The 15606-nt window shown below is 50.3% G+C and overlaps 1 protein-coding gene across 1 annotated transcript; it reads right to left on the minus strand.

Annotated features, from left to right (window-relative positions):
- Window positions 1-162: 162 nt before the first annotated feature.
- Rab36 (RAB36, member RAS oncogene family) lies at window positions 163-12830 on the minus strand. The gene is made up of 10 exons (XM_035450387.1): window positions 12762-12830; window positions 9344-9435; window positions 8752-8817; window positions 6974-7075; window positions 4885-4949; window positions 3435-3490; window positions 2536-2613; window positions 2057-2147; window positions 699-824; window positions 163-269 (listed from the first exon to the last, which is right to left on the minus strand). The coding sequence occupies exons 1-10, from the start codon at window positions 12828-12830 to the stop codon at window positions 211-213; spliced, it is 804 nt and encodes a 267-aa protein (XP_035306278.1). The 3' UTR covers window positions 163-210.
- Window positions 12831-15606: the final 2776 nt, after the last annotated feature.

Raw genomic sequence — 15606 nt, forward strand, 5'->3', positions numbered from 1 at the left:
CCCTGTAGGGAGAAGGCTCACCCCAGTGTGCCCCCACAACCAGCCAGACAGTATGGAGCTCCAGCAGCCAGTGGGGCTATGCCAAAGAGAAATGACTGAGCCCTGGAGATACAGGCTTTCTCCAGCTGGAAGGCATATCTACCGCAGAGCTTTGGCTCCATGCCACCCCACACATATTCAGGGAGTAGATGGCTCTGATGCTGGCCTCAGCTAACAGCAGCCCAGGCCAGGTGGCCTCTTGTTCTCCTGGGTCCTGGGTCCCTCTATTCCTACAAAGACAGGAAAGTAAGATAGCATCATACAGACATTCTATAGCTGACCTTGGGCAAAGACTACTCTACCCTGATAGCTGGGGCCCTGAACTTGGTCCCCTGAGCCTGTCCTCCAAAACCTGGATGACATGGAGTGGGAGAGGCATTGGGGACATTTGGAGTTGTGGCATTCAGGTAAGCTGGAGGCAAGACACATCTGAAGATCAGGAGCCTAAGCCTGGCCCAAGAGGAGGCTGTGTGGAGATCAGGGAGGCTGGGGCTGGTGTGTTGAGTTGGCAGGCGGGATCACGGAAGCTGCAGGCCCGAGAAATGGTAACAGCTAAAAGGTCCCACAAGGACAGCAAGGGTGGCAAACTAAGAATGGTGTGTGTGGACTTCTGGTCCCTCTCCTGCTCCTCAGCCCCACCCAGCCCTCTCTGTACGCACGGATTAGGTCTCCATCTCCATCTCCGACCTGGGACTGGGTGCTGGGTCTCTTCTCTAGGTCCTGAAGCACAGACTGCTCAAATGCTAGGGCAGCAACACGGCTGAAGAATGCCTTCACGTTCTCCCCTGGGGGCCCACGAGACAGTTATGACTCATGGGGCACTCAGGTGCATTATGGGCAAGTGCTTAGGCAAGGCCATGCTTAGGCTAGCCATGAGCCTTCCAGAGCACTAAGTCACCAGCCCATGCGTGGGCAGCAACACAGTGCCAGGTGGTAACCTGGCTTCCCATTGGGTTCTGGTCCCCATTTCTACTCTGCTGCTCCACCCCACCCCCAGCTACTCCCTTAAAGCTCTGAGCCTTCCTTCCCTAGCACCTTCTCTCTCAATCGGTTGCTATTAAACATTTGTACAACCTGGGACAAGCTTGAATGTGCACCTTCTCTTTAGGAGCTATCTGTGTGCTGTTGGCCCTCACACGGGATCTGTATGCACCCTCCTAGAGGTCCCAGTGCCCAACATGAACATTGCTATGTGCAGCAAGAACCTGTGCACCTGTACAGAATAACCCTACCTGCCCAGCGGTGGGATTCCAGCGAACCTGCTCTTACTGTGATCAGGGAGGGTGGGTGCTATGGGGTAGATGGACACTATTGCTGGGAACAAGCAGCAGACAGCTCCATGCATGGGCCCTGCCAAGTGTTTGTGGTGGCCTAGAGGTGGAGCTTCCAGTTTCAATTCGTACCCACTCTGTGGACAGATACACACTGTCTCTGTGCAGCAGAGGCAAGGACTACCAGCCTGATTTCTGAGTTCCCAGATACACGGTATCTCTGTGCAGCAGAGGCAAGGACCTCCAGCCTGATTTCTGAGTTCCCAGATACACGGTATCTCTGTGCAGTGGAGGCAAAGACCTCCAGCCTGATTTCTGAGTTCCCAGATACACACTGTCTCTGTGCAGGAAAGGCAAGGACTACCAGCCCAATTTCTGAGTTCCCAGATACACGCTCTGTGCAGCGGAGGCAAGGACCTCCAGCCCGATTTCTGAGTTCCCAGATACACACGGTCTCTGTGCACTAGAGGCAAGCACTACCAGCCCGATTTCTGAGTTCCCAGATACACGGTATCTCTGTGCAGCGGAGGCAAGGACCTCCAGCCGGATTTCTGAGTTCCCAGATACACAGTATCTCTGTGCAGCGGAGGCAAGCACTACCAGCCCGATTTCTGAGTTCCCAGGACCGTGGAGCTACATGTCCTTTCATTTCATCTCCCCAGAAGCCAGGTTTTCCAACTTTGCTCTTTATACTTCTGCATCCTGCAGTCTTTCGGTACGAAATGCATGTGGAGTGTACTACTCACCGGTTTTGGCTGACACAGACCAGTACTCTGCCTGCATCTCATTGGCCAGGTGCACAGCCTCTGCTTCCACTTGCTCACACGCTGCCCCTGACTGGAAGAAACAGCCCTGGCTGACCCTGTATCTTGGCCCTCGTTTCAGGGAGTCCCTAGAATGGCCACCTTTCTCACCTCCCCCCACCCCCTGCAAGCAGATGGGTGTGGTAGTGGATGTGCAGGGATGCTCCTAGTGCAGGGATGCTGCTCACCTAGGGCTGATACTTTAGTGGTCCCCAGGGTAACCTGAGTCATCCCGCCTCTTTGTGGTAGGGGTCGGGGGGATGGGAGTTTGAGTACTCTCTTCAATTCCATAGCCTGCTTTGAAGTCCAACACAAGGCGCCCTGGCGGTATTGGTTACTGCTCCTCAAAAGTGAGCTGCAAGCACGAGGAGCATTTTCTGGAAAGTCCCTTGGGGTTGGGACTCCAGCTTCACTCTGCTTACCAGGAGATCCTTCTTGGTTCCCACGAGGAAAAGGAAGCAAGAGCCTGCCTCATTCTCCCTCAGTGCATCCTCCAGCCACTGCCTAGAATGGGCAGAGTGGAAACAAGAGACTTATAGGCAGCCAGGAGGTACAGGGAAGGTACCCTGACCTACAGTGACTAAGTGGGACGCTGGTGCTGGAGCCAGAAGGGAAGGTACCCTGACCTACACTGACTAAGTGGGATGCTGGTGCTGGTTCTAGAAGGGAAGGTACCCTGGCCTACACTGACTAAGTGGGATGCTGGTGCTAGGGCCAGAAGGGAAGGTACCCTGGCCTACAGTGACTAAGTGGGATGCTGGGCCAGAAGGGCCTCTGTGGGACCATAAGGAACTGGGAATACAAAGGGACTGGTTTGGGAGAGGTGAAGACTCCTATTGAGAGAACTAGGTGACCTTTGCCCTTTATCAGCTAGAAAAATAATCCCTGTCTCCTTCATAGGGCCTGGAAGATGCAGATGTAAATGGCCCTGGCAAACGCAGAGAGGAGAGGCTTTGGTCCGTTAGGTAGATTATTTCTAGCAGGTGGTGGCCCTCTGAAATTGGTCATTTGCCCACATCTCTGCCCAGTAAAAAATTTCTGTAGGGGAGAAGTAGCTATGAAATTATTAGGGGCCAAGGTAAAGATGAAAAGATGGATCCCTTGTTCAAATCGAAGATTTCCAGCAGGATATCATGGCCTGTCAGCTTGAGCTCCTGAGCAGCAGATGGGATAAGTCTTTAGGGGTGAGTGGGAACCTGGACATGAAGTGCACATCATTCTGGGTTCAGCCCAGAGGCTGGGGTTTGGGGGCCCTTCCAGGCAGTGTCACGAGTCCAGGAGATATTCAGAGATCTACAGATGGGTAGAACCCAGGGTTTACTTGCCTGGTGTGCTCCAGCGTCTGCACGTCAGAGAGGTCAAAGGCTGTGATGATCACTGGACATGGGGAAAGCCAACAGTTAATCAGCGACAGGTGTGATGGGAAGACTCCCCTAGGCATCTTCCCAGATCACAAGAAACCACTGCGGGGGGGGGGGGGGGAGGGGGGAAGGGAGCACTGTGGAGACTAGTGAGGAGTCACCCTGTGGTGGCCCCCTTGGACCTGCCTTCTCACCACCCCTCCCAAACCCTCCAAACCTGTACCTAGCAGCACAGGGCAGGGCATAGTGAAAGGCCTGAAGCATGTGGACTCTGGCAAGAGAGCCTCTGCTACTTGTGGCCCAATGGGCTTGGGGTAGGCCTGTAACTGTAGAGAACCTGTTTTCCCAGTCTGTACAGTGATAAGAATGGTACCTCAGGTTGTCAGCAGGGACACTGTTTTGAAAAGCTGTTGGTCTAGGGCCTGACCCCGGGCAGACTTTTAATTGAAGGATGGGGATTAGTAACAACCAGTTAAAGGAAATGGCTTTTGTGGCGCTATGTGGGCAGCAAACTGTCAGGTATCTCTGCGGTCAGTTCTTTTCATCATAGAGTCTACCCTGGATTCCCAAGGGGAAGTCCACAGGAGGATGGTCCAGGCAGAGGACAAGGGCTTTCTGGGCACTTTGATTGATGATAATCCTACCGGTGATGGGCATGGAGAGTACTGTTTACAAAAGTGTCCTAGGCCACCTCACACCATTCATTCCAGGGAGGCAGCAGCCCCTCAGGAAGAAAGGTTAGGAGAGGGGATAGCTATAGGAGGCCACAGAGGACATGGCCAAGCTGGAGGTTCCACCCACAGCTCAGCTTATAGCCTGTTCTCCCTTCTTCACACTGGGATGAAACTGCAGGAATTCTCACACCACTGCTGAGAAGGACATAACTTTGAGCCTGCTTGGGGTCCTTCTGATGGTTTTCCCACCTCTTACTAGATCCTACTTCTGTCTCCTTCCTGGGGGCTTCACGTTGCCATCTCTGTTGACTTTGAGCCCTGCTCAGGCCCCAGCTGCCACCCCTGGCCATGTTGGCAGTGGGCACTGAGGTCCCCATATAGGACCTTCCAACCCTGCTGGGTCCACCTGTCACTCCTCTCTCACCTAGCCCCCTCAGGCTAAGACAGGAGAAGCCTCTTCTCATCTTCACCTGGAATATGAGGTCATTCTCTTTTCTGGGATCCATAAGAATACTCTTTTTTAGAGTTGAAAACTGGGCCTGAGGCTGCCTGCACCTAATACTTCAGATTCCCTTAGGTTGTGACTGTCAAAGACAGCCAGGGTCTAGACATCTAGGCAGCTTCTCCATCTCTGAGCACTGGCTACAGTGTTATCCCAGTGGCTCCTGGAGCACAGCAAAGTAGTGTTTGTGCAGATGACATGGGTTGAGAGTTTCAGTGTCATTCGGCTGCTCACCCTGGGCACCGCGGTAGTAGGCAGATGCAATACACTTGAACTTCTCCTGCCCAGCTGTGTCCCAGCTGTGAGGCGAAGAGGGAGACAAGGAAATAGAGGAGGTAGGTTAAGCAGTCACAGTATCCTAAGGCAACGGAACAGTGAGACCATAAGATCGTAGGACCTACACGTGAGCATGCCAGCCACACGTGAACAACAGGAAGTGCCTGGCTGATCCAGCTCTTCCTGACCCCACCTCCCTGTCATCCCTCCTGGGGTCACAGTGCCGGTAGGGGAGAAGGTATAACACTGCAAAGTGCCTTGTCCAGATAAACAAAGTTACAGCTCTGACAAAATTACGGCCCTTTCTGACGATGACATTAAAAAGGATCTTATATGTTCTATAACAGGTCAATGCTGGGGTTCTAGGGCAGACCTTCAGCATATTTGCGCGTTTTGCACCCCTTCACCTTCAGCACAGCAGCTCCCCATGTGGGGACTGGGGCTAACAGGGACACGGTTTGCATCCCTTGAGCATCTAGTTGAGCTCTAGAGCCATGAAAAAGGAATGGAATAGCAGGTTAATAATGTGTGCCATGGGTACAAGATGGAAGAGGGGGTGTGTGTGTGACATGCTGAGGGCTTGTCTGGGCTTAAAAGGTTGTTATATGCAGGGATGATCCTGAAACCCAAGCTGCAATCCATCACTTTTTAAAGTCAACAGATCAACATTTAATTTTTCTCAGTAAACTAGAATGATAACCCACAAATACGGTATCAGTGATCTGAATTTGTTTTTTGAGCAATTGGGCATAATGAAGACTTGTGGGCTCTATTCCTTCATTTATTCATTCATTTTTCATCTCTGAAGAAGCCTCTGGGGGAATGGGCACAGAGTAAGCTAAGCTGGTGGCTGGCAATGGCCTCAAGATCCTGAGAGTCTGTGGCAAAGCAGTGCCCATTTTACACTGGTCCCTCTAATTAGAGACTACCTGGAGCCATAGTGAGGGCCCGGTTGCTTCACCTGGCTGCTCCCTCTATACCAGAATCCTTGCTCCTCTCAGCTTTCCAGAACCCTCAGTCACGAAGCCCTGGATTTTCATAGCGTCTTTTGCTCTGAACCAACCCTGTGCTCACCCTTGGACAGGATGTGTTTATCATCTGGCTCCAGGATGATACCAGGGCACTGTCTCCATGGAGATGGGAGCTGACACAGGAGCTGAGGGCTCAGCCTAGGCAGGGCACAGAGGAATAAGACTAAAAGCCAGGGAGGAAGACAGGGAAGGGGACTAGAACAAAGGCTTGGTGAATGCCAGCCAGTAAGAAGAAGGCATCAGGGAGGAGGGAGGAGGGGCCTCACCAGGGAGCACAGGGGTCTGATAGCTGGGCATGCCTGCAGATCCCCCCGGGGAGTGGGGAGAATGAGGCCCAAAGCACAAGCACTTTCACCAGGGTAGAAGAAGGTGAACCCTGACAAGGCCTGGCATTGACATGAGGGAAAGTGGAGGGGGTGGTGGTGAAGTGGGGCAGAAACCAGTGCGCCACTGAGAAGCCAGAGCAGGGATGGGGTTGGGAGAGAAGACAGCCTGAGTGGGGGAGAGCACTATGGACAGAGGAGATACACGTAGACAGAGGGAAGTGAGGGACGACGGAGAACTCAGGCTGGAGAAAGGGATGAGGGCAGGTGGCCTCCTGCAGAGCCCTACTCACCCAAGGCTGGCACACAAGGACTGACTGTCCTATTTCATAGCTGAGAATAGAGACTAGAGCTCAGGAGAAAATTGTCAGAGGCCAACCTGCTGCTTGGGAGATCACAGGATGGGAAGAAGGATGAACCTCAGTAAGAAGCTGTCGGGGAGGAGAGCGGGTGGGAGAGCAGACTGGGCTGTCAAGACCATTTCCAAATCTGCTGACCAACAGTCGGCAGCTGTGAGGATGGAGAGAGAATCTAGGGTCCCAGGAACCACGGAGCCTGTTTTTCTACAACCACCCAGGGCCATGCTTGTCCAGATACATCCTTGCCAAGGTGTACCGTGGGATGAAGAGGAAAAGGATCTGGCTAAGGTCTTTTCCCTGGGGAGATCTGGGAACCACAACAACAGAGACTTACATCTGGAGGCTGTAGGGAATCCCCGCAATCTCAAAGCGCTCGATCTCAAAGTCTACCCCAATAGTGGCCTTGTAATCTCGGTCAAAAACATTCTTGCACAACCTGTGGGAGGCAAGGAAGTCATTAGGGGTCCCCTCACATAACATAAATGGGTGGAGATGCCCACAGCAGTGAAAGTCTGATGGAAGGAAGAGCCCCAAGTAGGGAATCAATAAATGATGGTGGCCGGCTGTGGTGGTGACGCCTTTAATACCAGCACTAGGGAGGCAGAGGCAGAGGCAGGCAGATCCCTGTGAGTCTGAGGTCAGCCTGGTCTACATAGGGAGTTCTGGGCCAGACAGGGCTAAAAAATGATATCCTGTCTTAAAAAAATGAAAATACAGCAAAGAAAGCCATGGTGCGCAGAGGCTGTGGGTGCACAGGTGTTTCAATCAGCTTTCCATCGCTGGAACAAACTCCCGAGATGATGGCAACCCATGAGGTGAAGTTCATCTGGGCTTGTATTTCTAGAGGCTTCAGTCCATGTTGCTCTGAACTAGTGGTGAGGAAAACAAAAACAAGTCCCTCATGGCCAGGAAGGCAAAGAAAGAAATGGGTTGGGACACACTGTTTCCACATGTACATCCCAACGACCTAAAGAGCATCCACAAGGCTCTACCTCTTAAAAGTTCTGCCACCTACCCGGGAGGTGGTGACACATGCCTTTAGCACTCAGGAGGTAGTGGCAGGCCGATCTCTGTGAATTGGAGGCCAGCCTGGTCTACAGAGTTGAGTTTCAGGACAGCCAGGGCTACACAGAAAAACCCTATCTCAAAAAAAGAAAAAAAGCAAGTTCTGCCACTTTACAAAAGTGCCACAGGCTGGAGACCACAAGCCTTTTGACTCAGGGACCTTTGAAAAATACGTATCCAAACCATAGCAACAGGGCAGCCAATAAGAACGATGTGGGGGAGGGGTGCTGCATCAGCCCAGAAAGCAAGCACTGTAAGACAGTGAAAGGAATTAAGGATCCATTCCCAGGGAGGGCAGTGCAGGGGGTCCCATGGGGACAGTATGATGAACACTAAGCCTGTAGGATGCTATACCATCTGTCAGTCACCGCAATGGAGCGTGTGCGCAGGCGCATGCGCACATGTGAGGATCAGAGACCGACACAGGGCGTTTTTCTTTAATTGCTCTCCGTCTTAGTTTTTGAGACAAGGTCTCTGACTGATTTGACTAGACTGGCTGAGCAGCAAGTCCTAAGAACCCTATCACTATCTCCCAGCGCTGGGATCACGGGCATGCACCCCATTGGGTCCTGGGTATGAAAACTAGGTTTGCGTACTTAACGCAGCAAGCATTTATTGACTGAGTCAATCTCCTGAGCGCCCAATCTCTAAAATTTTATTTATCTACTTTTAAAAATTGTGTGTGTGTGTGTGTGTGTGTGTGTGTGTGTGTGTGTGTGTGTGTATGCGCGCGCATATACATGAGCATAGGCTTCTGTGGTGTCCAAAGGAGTCAAACCTCCAGGAACTGGAACTGAAAGTGTCTATGAGCCACACAGTGTGAGTGCTGGGACTCAGATTCTGTGTGGGGGGCAGAGCAGTGCCACTGAGCCATTTTTCCAAGCCTCTCTCCTTGACTCTTACCACGCCCTTCAAACACTTTCCCTGGCTAAAGCTGTGTTATGTTCCCAAGTCATATGCTATTTGGGGCTCTCAGACAAAGATACTATAATTTGGTGCTGGGAGGTGGGACCGGCCTGACAGCGTGAGGAGGGTGGCAGGACTTACCTGTGAATGAGGCTAGTCTTTCCCACGTAGAGATCGCCAACAACCACCACCTTGGAGAGCTTAAGCCTGGAGGAAATATGTCCGTATCACCCTGGAGAATGGTATCAACAGTGTCTTCAGCATATCCAAGGTTTTCCTTACCTCAACTATCTGGATGAGTCACCCTTCCACCCTAGATGCAGGAAGGCCTACCCTGCTAAGCCACTCTCTCTTCCCTCGCTAGTCCTGGCGGGTGGGAGAACTTATATTTGTTTTTGGAGCTTTGCTACCCTTATGGCTATATCCTGTCCTGAGAATTAGCAATGGGCATGAGGAGAGGCTGAGCCATAGGCTGAGGGGCAGAGAAGAGAGCATAGGAAGTACAGAGAAAACGGACAACATCAGAGAAAAAAATGGACCCGCGCTGAAACTGCCCTTCAGCTGAAAAGTCATCAGTATGACATTCTGAGAGACAGGGGGATTGTTTGTACGGTAAAGTTAGATTAAAATCCCGCTAATGAGTGGCCTTGGTTCAGTCTGTGTATTCAATTTACACATGCATGTGTGCGTCTGTTCTTCCTGAACTTTCCACATCTTTGTCCCATGGGCTTACCCAACAGTGCCCGTGTTCCTGTGCTGGCAGGCAGTGCTGACCTGGCTGTGGAAGTGCTCCTTGAGCTGCAGGCAGGCATCAGGTGTGTACCACTAGCAAAAGACAGACAGACATGCAGACAAGCAAGCAGACAGTCCTGCAAAGTCACATCTTGGTTATACAAACTGGACATCGGAAGTTTACTTCCTAAACTTCCTTCTCTCCTGTGACTTGAGGCTTGCAGCCTCGTTAACATTCCTCAGCCCTGCCAATGCCACAGGCTGTGGGGTAGGAAGTGCGAGCCCCTTTCTCAGACAAGGAAACTGAGGCACACAGAATAAAGAGAAAGAACCTTCCCCAGGAAGCATCACGTTGACCCAGTCTGACATGGTTAATAAGTCTGCAGATCCGGAGTGGCCCTGGGATGCAGGGAAGACATGGCCAGCTGTAGCCTGTGACCCTGACTGCTGTAGGTGGAGGGCTGTAGGGCAATCTCATCTTCTTCCCTGGGCAGACTCCCTGGGGCTGGGAGCTCCGGAGCCTTGCAAGGGCAGCTGGGTCAAATCTTAGTTCTACCATGCCCAACTGTGTTGATGTCAAGCTTTTCCTGGTTTTTCTGAGCGTCAATTCCTACTCTGTGAATAGCATCCTTTGTCCCATGAGACTGGGCCTGCCCCCATCCCCCACTGATTATACTTCCTTTCTCTTCAATGCATAAGACACCAGCCTGAATCATCCATGGTTACCACGGTCACACGCCATTGGGAAAGCAATGGCCCGAGAGCACTATAAAAAACCTGGGGAAACTCTCCAAAGTCCGAGGTACAAAGGCTTTTTCTGTCAGTGTGTGAGAGGGAAGTTAGAGGGAAAGATAAAGAAAGGTGAAGAAGCAAAGACTGCAGACAGGAACACCTGCAGCGTGCAGCCACCTTCTTCTTCCTTACTGGTTTTGGCACAGAATCTAAAAGACACAAAAAGTCTCCCTTCACACCCGTTCAAGCCACACAGAAGCAACAGTGAGCAACAGGGTTGTGGTGGTTTGAAAGAAAATGGCCCCCAAAGGGAGTGGCACTATTAGGAGATATGGCTTTGTTGGTATGGGTGTGGGCTTGTTGGAGGAAGTGTGTCGTTGTGGAGGCAGGCTTTGGGGGCTCATAAATGCTGAAGATACTGCCCAGTGTCTCAGACCACTTCCTGTTGCCTGTAAGCCAAGATATAACACACTCACCTAACTCTCTAGCACCATGTCTGCCCACACACCACCATGTCCCATTGTGATGATAATGGACTAAACCTCTGAAATGTAAGTGAGCCACCACAATTAAGTGTTTTCCTTGACCTTTTGTGGTCATGGTGTCTCTTCACAGCAATAGAAACTCTAAGATAAGGGCCTTTCCTTTTTAAATTTTTTTTTTTAAATTTAAATTAGAAACAATCTTATTTTACATAGACAAGGGTCTTTTTTTCTTTTACTGAAAATAGATTTTTTTTTCATATAACACACTCTGATTATGGTTTCCCCTCCCTCTACTCCTCCCAGTTCCTCCCCACCTTCCCTTCCAGCTGGATCCATACCCTTTCTGTAAGGATCAAACAGGTATCTAAGGAATAATAATAAATAAAAATAACAACCAAATCAGAGTATGACAAAATAACTGAACAAAAAAGGAGCCAGAGAAACAGCACAAGAAACGCATACAGAATCAGAGACACACGTATTCACATACACAGCATCCCAAAAAACTCCAAACTCAGAGCCCTAACAAAAGACCTGTAAGGTGGGGGGGGGGGAGGCCCCGACTTAATATTATGGGACAAAGAACCTTTGTCCAAAGATGCCACTGAGTTAGTTTTCTGTTGGCCATCTACTGCTGGGCATGGGGACTACCCTTAAGAGTGGCTTGTTTCCCCAGTGAGACTCCCTGGGAGAAAACTAATTGTTCATTTGCTAGTGGCTCTCAATGCACAACAGGATCTTTTTTTATTTTTTTTATTTTTATTTTTTTAAGTTTTTGAAGCAGAAACAGGGTTTCTCTATAGGTTTGGAGACTGTCTTGAAACTCTCTTTGAAGACTAGGTTAGCCTCAAACTCACAGAGATCCACCTGCCTCTGCCTCCCGAGTGCTGGGATCAAAGGTGTACACCACCACCCCACCTGGTGCACAATAGGATCTTAACGTTACCTTTTAGAAATAGTTTCCACATGAATTAACAGACACCCCCACCCTTTTTTTTTTTTTTTTTTTTTGGTGATGCTATCTATGGACTTAACCACATGCTCCAACAATACACACACTTAACTACAGCTCCATTTTGTTGTATTCTACCTAACAATTTTCTTTGTCCTTCCTTAGCACTGGGAAGAGGTGCCTCATCCCTCCCATCCGTATTGAGGGGCCCCATCTCTACTGGCCTCTCTGCGGACACTGACGCTGACCTTCTGCTCTTACCAACAGCTGCAAAGCCTGGCCTTTCACACACTTTCCCTTCATGCCAGAACATACATAACAATGGATTCCTAGTAGTGGGATGGCTACACAATGGGCAAAGGCATTTGTGATATGGGTAACTACTGTTCCACTGTCCCCTAGTGAAGGTTATCTTTGCATTCCCCACTACGGTTAATAATAGACTGCAGGACAGATGGGACTTTTCGGCAAAAGGTGAAGGCAGAACAGCAATGGAGAAAGCCCTGGATTTGGAGATCAGAAATTAGAACACCATTTTATTCTTAAGATGGATCTAGTTACATAGTCCAGGCTGACCTCCCACTGACAATCATGTCTCTGCCTTGCAAGTGCTGGAACTACAGGTGTGTGGCACCACACCTGTGCTCTCCCCTCAGCCTCCCTTGCGGTGCTTGGGATAAAACTCAGGCAAATGCTGTCCTACTGTTACATTCCTGTCCTCTGGAGAGCCAGTAATAAGAACAACGAGGAATGCCAGGACTGGGGTGGGGCAGGGGACACCATTACACTGACCACGAGCATCAGCTCCAAGGCAAGCATGAGTGACTTGCCTATGGTTACAGCTTAAAGACAGCATCAAGATTTACACCAAGGACTGCCCAAGTGGCTTATCACCTCGGTGCCACAGAACTACCTGTTGTCACTACTGGCCTGCTTTAGAGGAACTCAACGTCCATAAGATCAACTTCTGGGATTCACTTGCTCTGTTACTGGGGGTGAAGGCATGTTGACAAAGCTGGACATGGCTGAAGGGTTACATCAACAGTGAAGACAAAAAGGGCTGGAAACAATGGCACATTCCTGTCATCCCGGCACTGGAGACACTGTGGCAGGAAGATTGCAAATGTAAGACTAGTCTAGGGTACTTAGGGAATTCCAGGTTTGTCAGGGATAGTGCAGGCCTTTTGTCAAAGCAATCTAGACCCAAAGGAAACTAAAAACAACAACAAAGGTGTTCTCATTGACTGTACCTTCGGGAAGTTGGTGATGATGCGGTCCGGGCTCACAGGAGGCCCCAAAGGGGCCCAAGAGGACCTCATTCTTCCAGTGTTCTGTAGACTGAATCAAGGGGAAAGAGTATTACATAAATATATGAGATTAGTTTCTGCATTATAGCCCCACAGATCAAAGTGGAACAGAGTACCCAAGGTGCCACATGATCAAGCAGGATTCTGATTGGACAAGAGATCCACAGCCCTCAAAAGGGACCAGCCAACCTGAGCCTGCATGAATAAACCTATAAAGTAAGTAACTTCAAACAACCAAGTTGCCTCTTACTATTTCTTCTTCCCTTTCTTTTTTTTTTTTTTTTTGTCTATAGAACCAAACTCCTAGTCAGGTGTAGTAGTAACACAGGCCTATATACTCAGCACTTGGGAAAGCAAAGGCAGGAGGATGGTGAGTTCTAAGGTACTTGGGCAACACAGTGAGAACCTGTCCTAAAAAGGCCCAAACCAAACAAACAAAAACATGAGAGCACTCATTTTATTTTACAGGACGAAGGGTTGCCCAATCCCAGACTCACAAAGTCAATTATAACTAAATTTGTTACATTTGCCTTTTGACAAGAATTGGAAAGCCATACAGATCCTCAAAACACACCTGTGAGTTTCATCATCACTTCTCATCACTTTAAAAACACTTCTCGGCTTCCATCCCTATCAGCAACAGTAGGCAGAGGCCATTCAATTTGTAGGCGGCACAGTGGAGGAGCAGCCCATACCCTATCTTGCCCTGAGTCAAGAGGTGAGTGTCTGGGAGGAGGGGCACCTGTGGGTTCACTTCCATGGCTTGAGGGAGGTATGGAAAAACAAAACAAAACAACAACAACAAAAAACCTGGCTGTGGATTACAGCCTAGATAGTGGAACTGGAGTGGGGAGGGTGTCTCCTGCTTAGTGCATTTTAAGATGGAGCCTCTGAGTAGTATGGTGACTTTAGGTTCCGGACCCTTTACCTGATGGTCCCCACACCACCCGAGTCTGGCCCCTCAAGTCTAATGTCCTCATCTGACTCGGCTCCCCCAGAGACCGGGCCCGGGGTGGACTCTCAGTGAGGAAAACCAGGCCTGAAGGTCACACTCAGGTCTGGGGGTAAGAGGGGGGCGGGACAAGGTAGCCTCAGGACCACAACCTCTGGGATGCATCCCCAGCGGAGAGGGTGAGTGGACTCACCAAAGCTGCAAAGGCCGGGTTCCGGCGCGCGGGCTGCGGCAAATCACTACAGCAACGCGGGCCTCGCGGGACTGGCTGGTAGCCTTGAATCCGGACGTCAGGGGCGGGGTCTGGACCCTCCTCCAGTCGGTGGTAACTGATGGCGCAGGGCCCGCGCGCGCGGAGCCATCACCATAGCAACGAGAGCCTCCCGGGGCGCAGAGCGCTGCACCGCCTGCTCGGTGACTTCCGGACTCCACTGGAGCGCCCAGGCTCACCATGACAACCAGGGCGGTGGTGAATAGGCGGGGCCAGTGGGTGGTCTCTCAGGATGAACTCTGGGTGGGGATGAGGGGTGAAGGGTTGGCTGGAGGTTCACTCTGGCTACCTTCGCGGGCCGGGTTGTGACAGTCCCCGTAAAAGGAGTCTTGGTATTGGATTGAAGCGCCGCATCCTCCCTGCGGCAAGGGAAGGGCCCAACTCATGCCCACCATCTGCCTTACTGCATCAGTTTGAATTTAACGCTATTTGGAAATCGTGTGCTCGGCTTCTGGCACTCATGCTGAAAAATTAATTCCCTCCATTAATGGATGTTTAAAAAGCTGACTCAAGTTACTGGGCTCCTTCCAGCTAGATTCTGTTGAAAAGCGAGGTGTGGGGTACAGGCTGTATTCCGGAGGCTTTAGAACTCTTACCAGACACCCCCTCCCGCTCCAAGAAAACTACAAAGCTTTGTTCCAAAAGATTTGCTTAGTGAGTTAGAAATAGAATCGAACCCAGATTTTCTGACTTGCAGCCCAGCGGTGCTCACCACACGTTCCTAAATAAAACGAGGGCAGTTTTCAGAGAGACCCTTTAGAACTTGATCCCCTGAAGGACAACAGCAGGGAGACATCTAAATGTAGTATGGGACCCTTGGTAGATCCATTCCAGTCATCTTTAATGCAACAGGACATGCCCTGGAGACTGACACTTCTGCTTGATGTCTGGGCTAAGTAGTTTCACTGCTCAGGCTTCAGGACTGTATTTTTACACCTCCAAACCTCAGTTTACTCAGCTATTAAATGGCCCATCAACAAGGATGATGTTGCTGGAGACTTGGGTTCTTTTAGCATACATATAATAGAACATAGACGTAGGTGTGTGCGGGGTTGGCAGCAAGACTCCAATGGGTCTATGGCTAGGGAGTGGGAGCAGGAAGGGACAGATCACCCCCCCCAACACACACACACACACACACACACACACACACACACACACACACACACACACACACTTTGTATCAAAATGAGATACAGTCCTGTATCTATTAGCTAGGGTGGGTTAGACACAAGTGGTCATGGCCATGCTGGCAAAACTCAACTGCAGTGGGTTTTTTTGTTTGTTTTTTGTTTTTGTTTTTGTTTTTGTTTTTAATTATTTGTGCAAGCCCTCATGTAGTAGTCTAGGAGAACCTCAAAATTTCCATGATAATGGCCTTGACCACCTGATCCTGTTGGTCCCATCCCCCACATGATAGGATAATAAGCATCCACACCAGTGTCTTCATGTACTTAAGGACATGAGTGTGGGAGTGGTAACTAGGTGTTTAAGTTGTAGCAGCTACTGGAAAGATCAGGAAGGCGGAAGACCAGCTCCAAGAATCAATCTCCATGCAGGAATAG

Source organism: Cricetulus griseus (genome assembly GCF_003668045.3).
Source record: "Cricetulus griseus strain 17A/GY chromosome 1 unlocalized genomic scaffold, alternate assembly CriGri-PICRH-1.0 chr1_0, whole genome shotgun sequence".
Classification (NCBI taxonomy): Eukaryota; Metazoa; Chordata; class Mammalia; order Rodentia; family Cricetidae; genus Cricetulus; species Cricetulus griseus.

Coding starts and splice junctions, on each gene's coding strand:
- Rab36 (XM_035450387.1), bottom strand. CDS start 12,830: ATGAGGTCCTCTTGGGCCCCTTTGGGGCCTCCTGTGAGCCCGGACCGC. Junction 7,076..8,751: donor AAGACTAGCCTCATTCACAG/GTAAGTCCTGCC, acceptor TGCCTCCCACAG/GTTGTGCAAGAATGTTTTTG. Junction 4,950..6,973: donor ATTCCCTACAGCCTCCAGAT/GTAAGTCTCTGT, acceptor TTCGCCTCACAG/CTGGGACACAGCTGGGCAGG.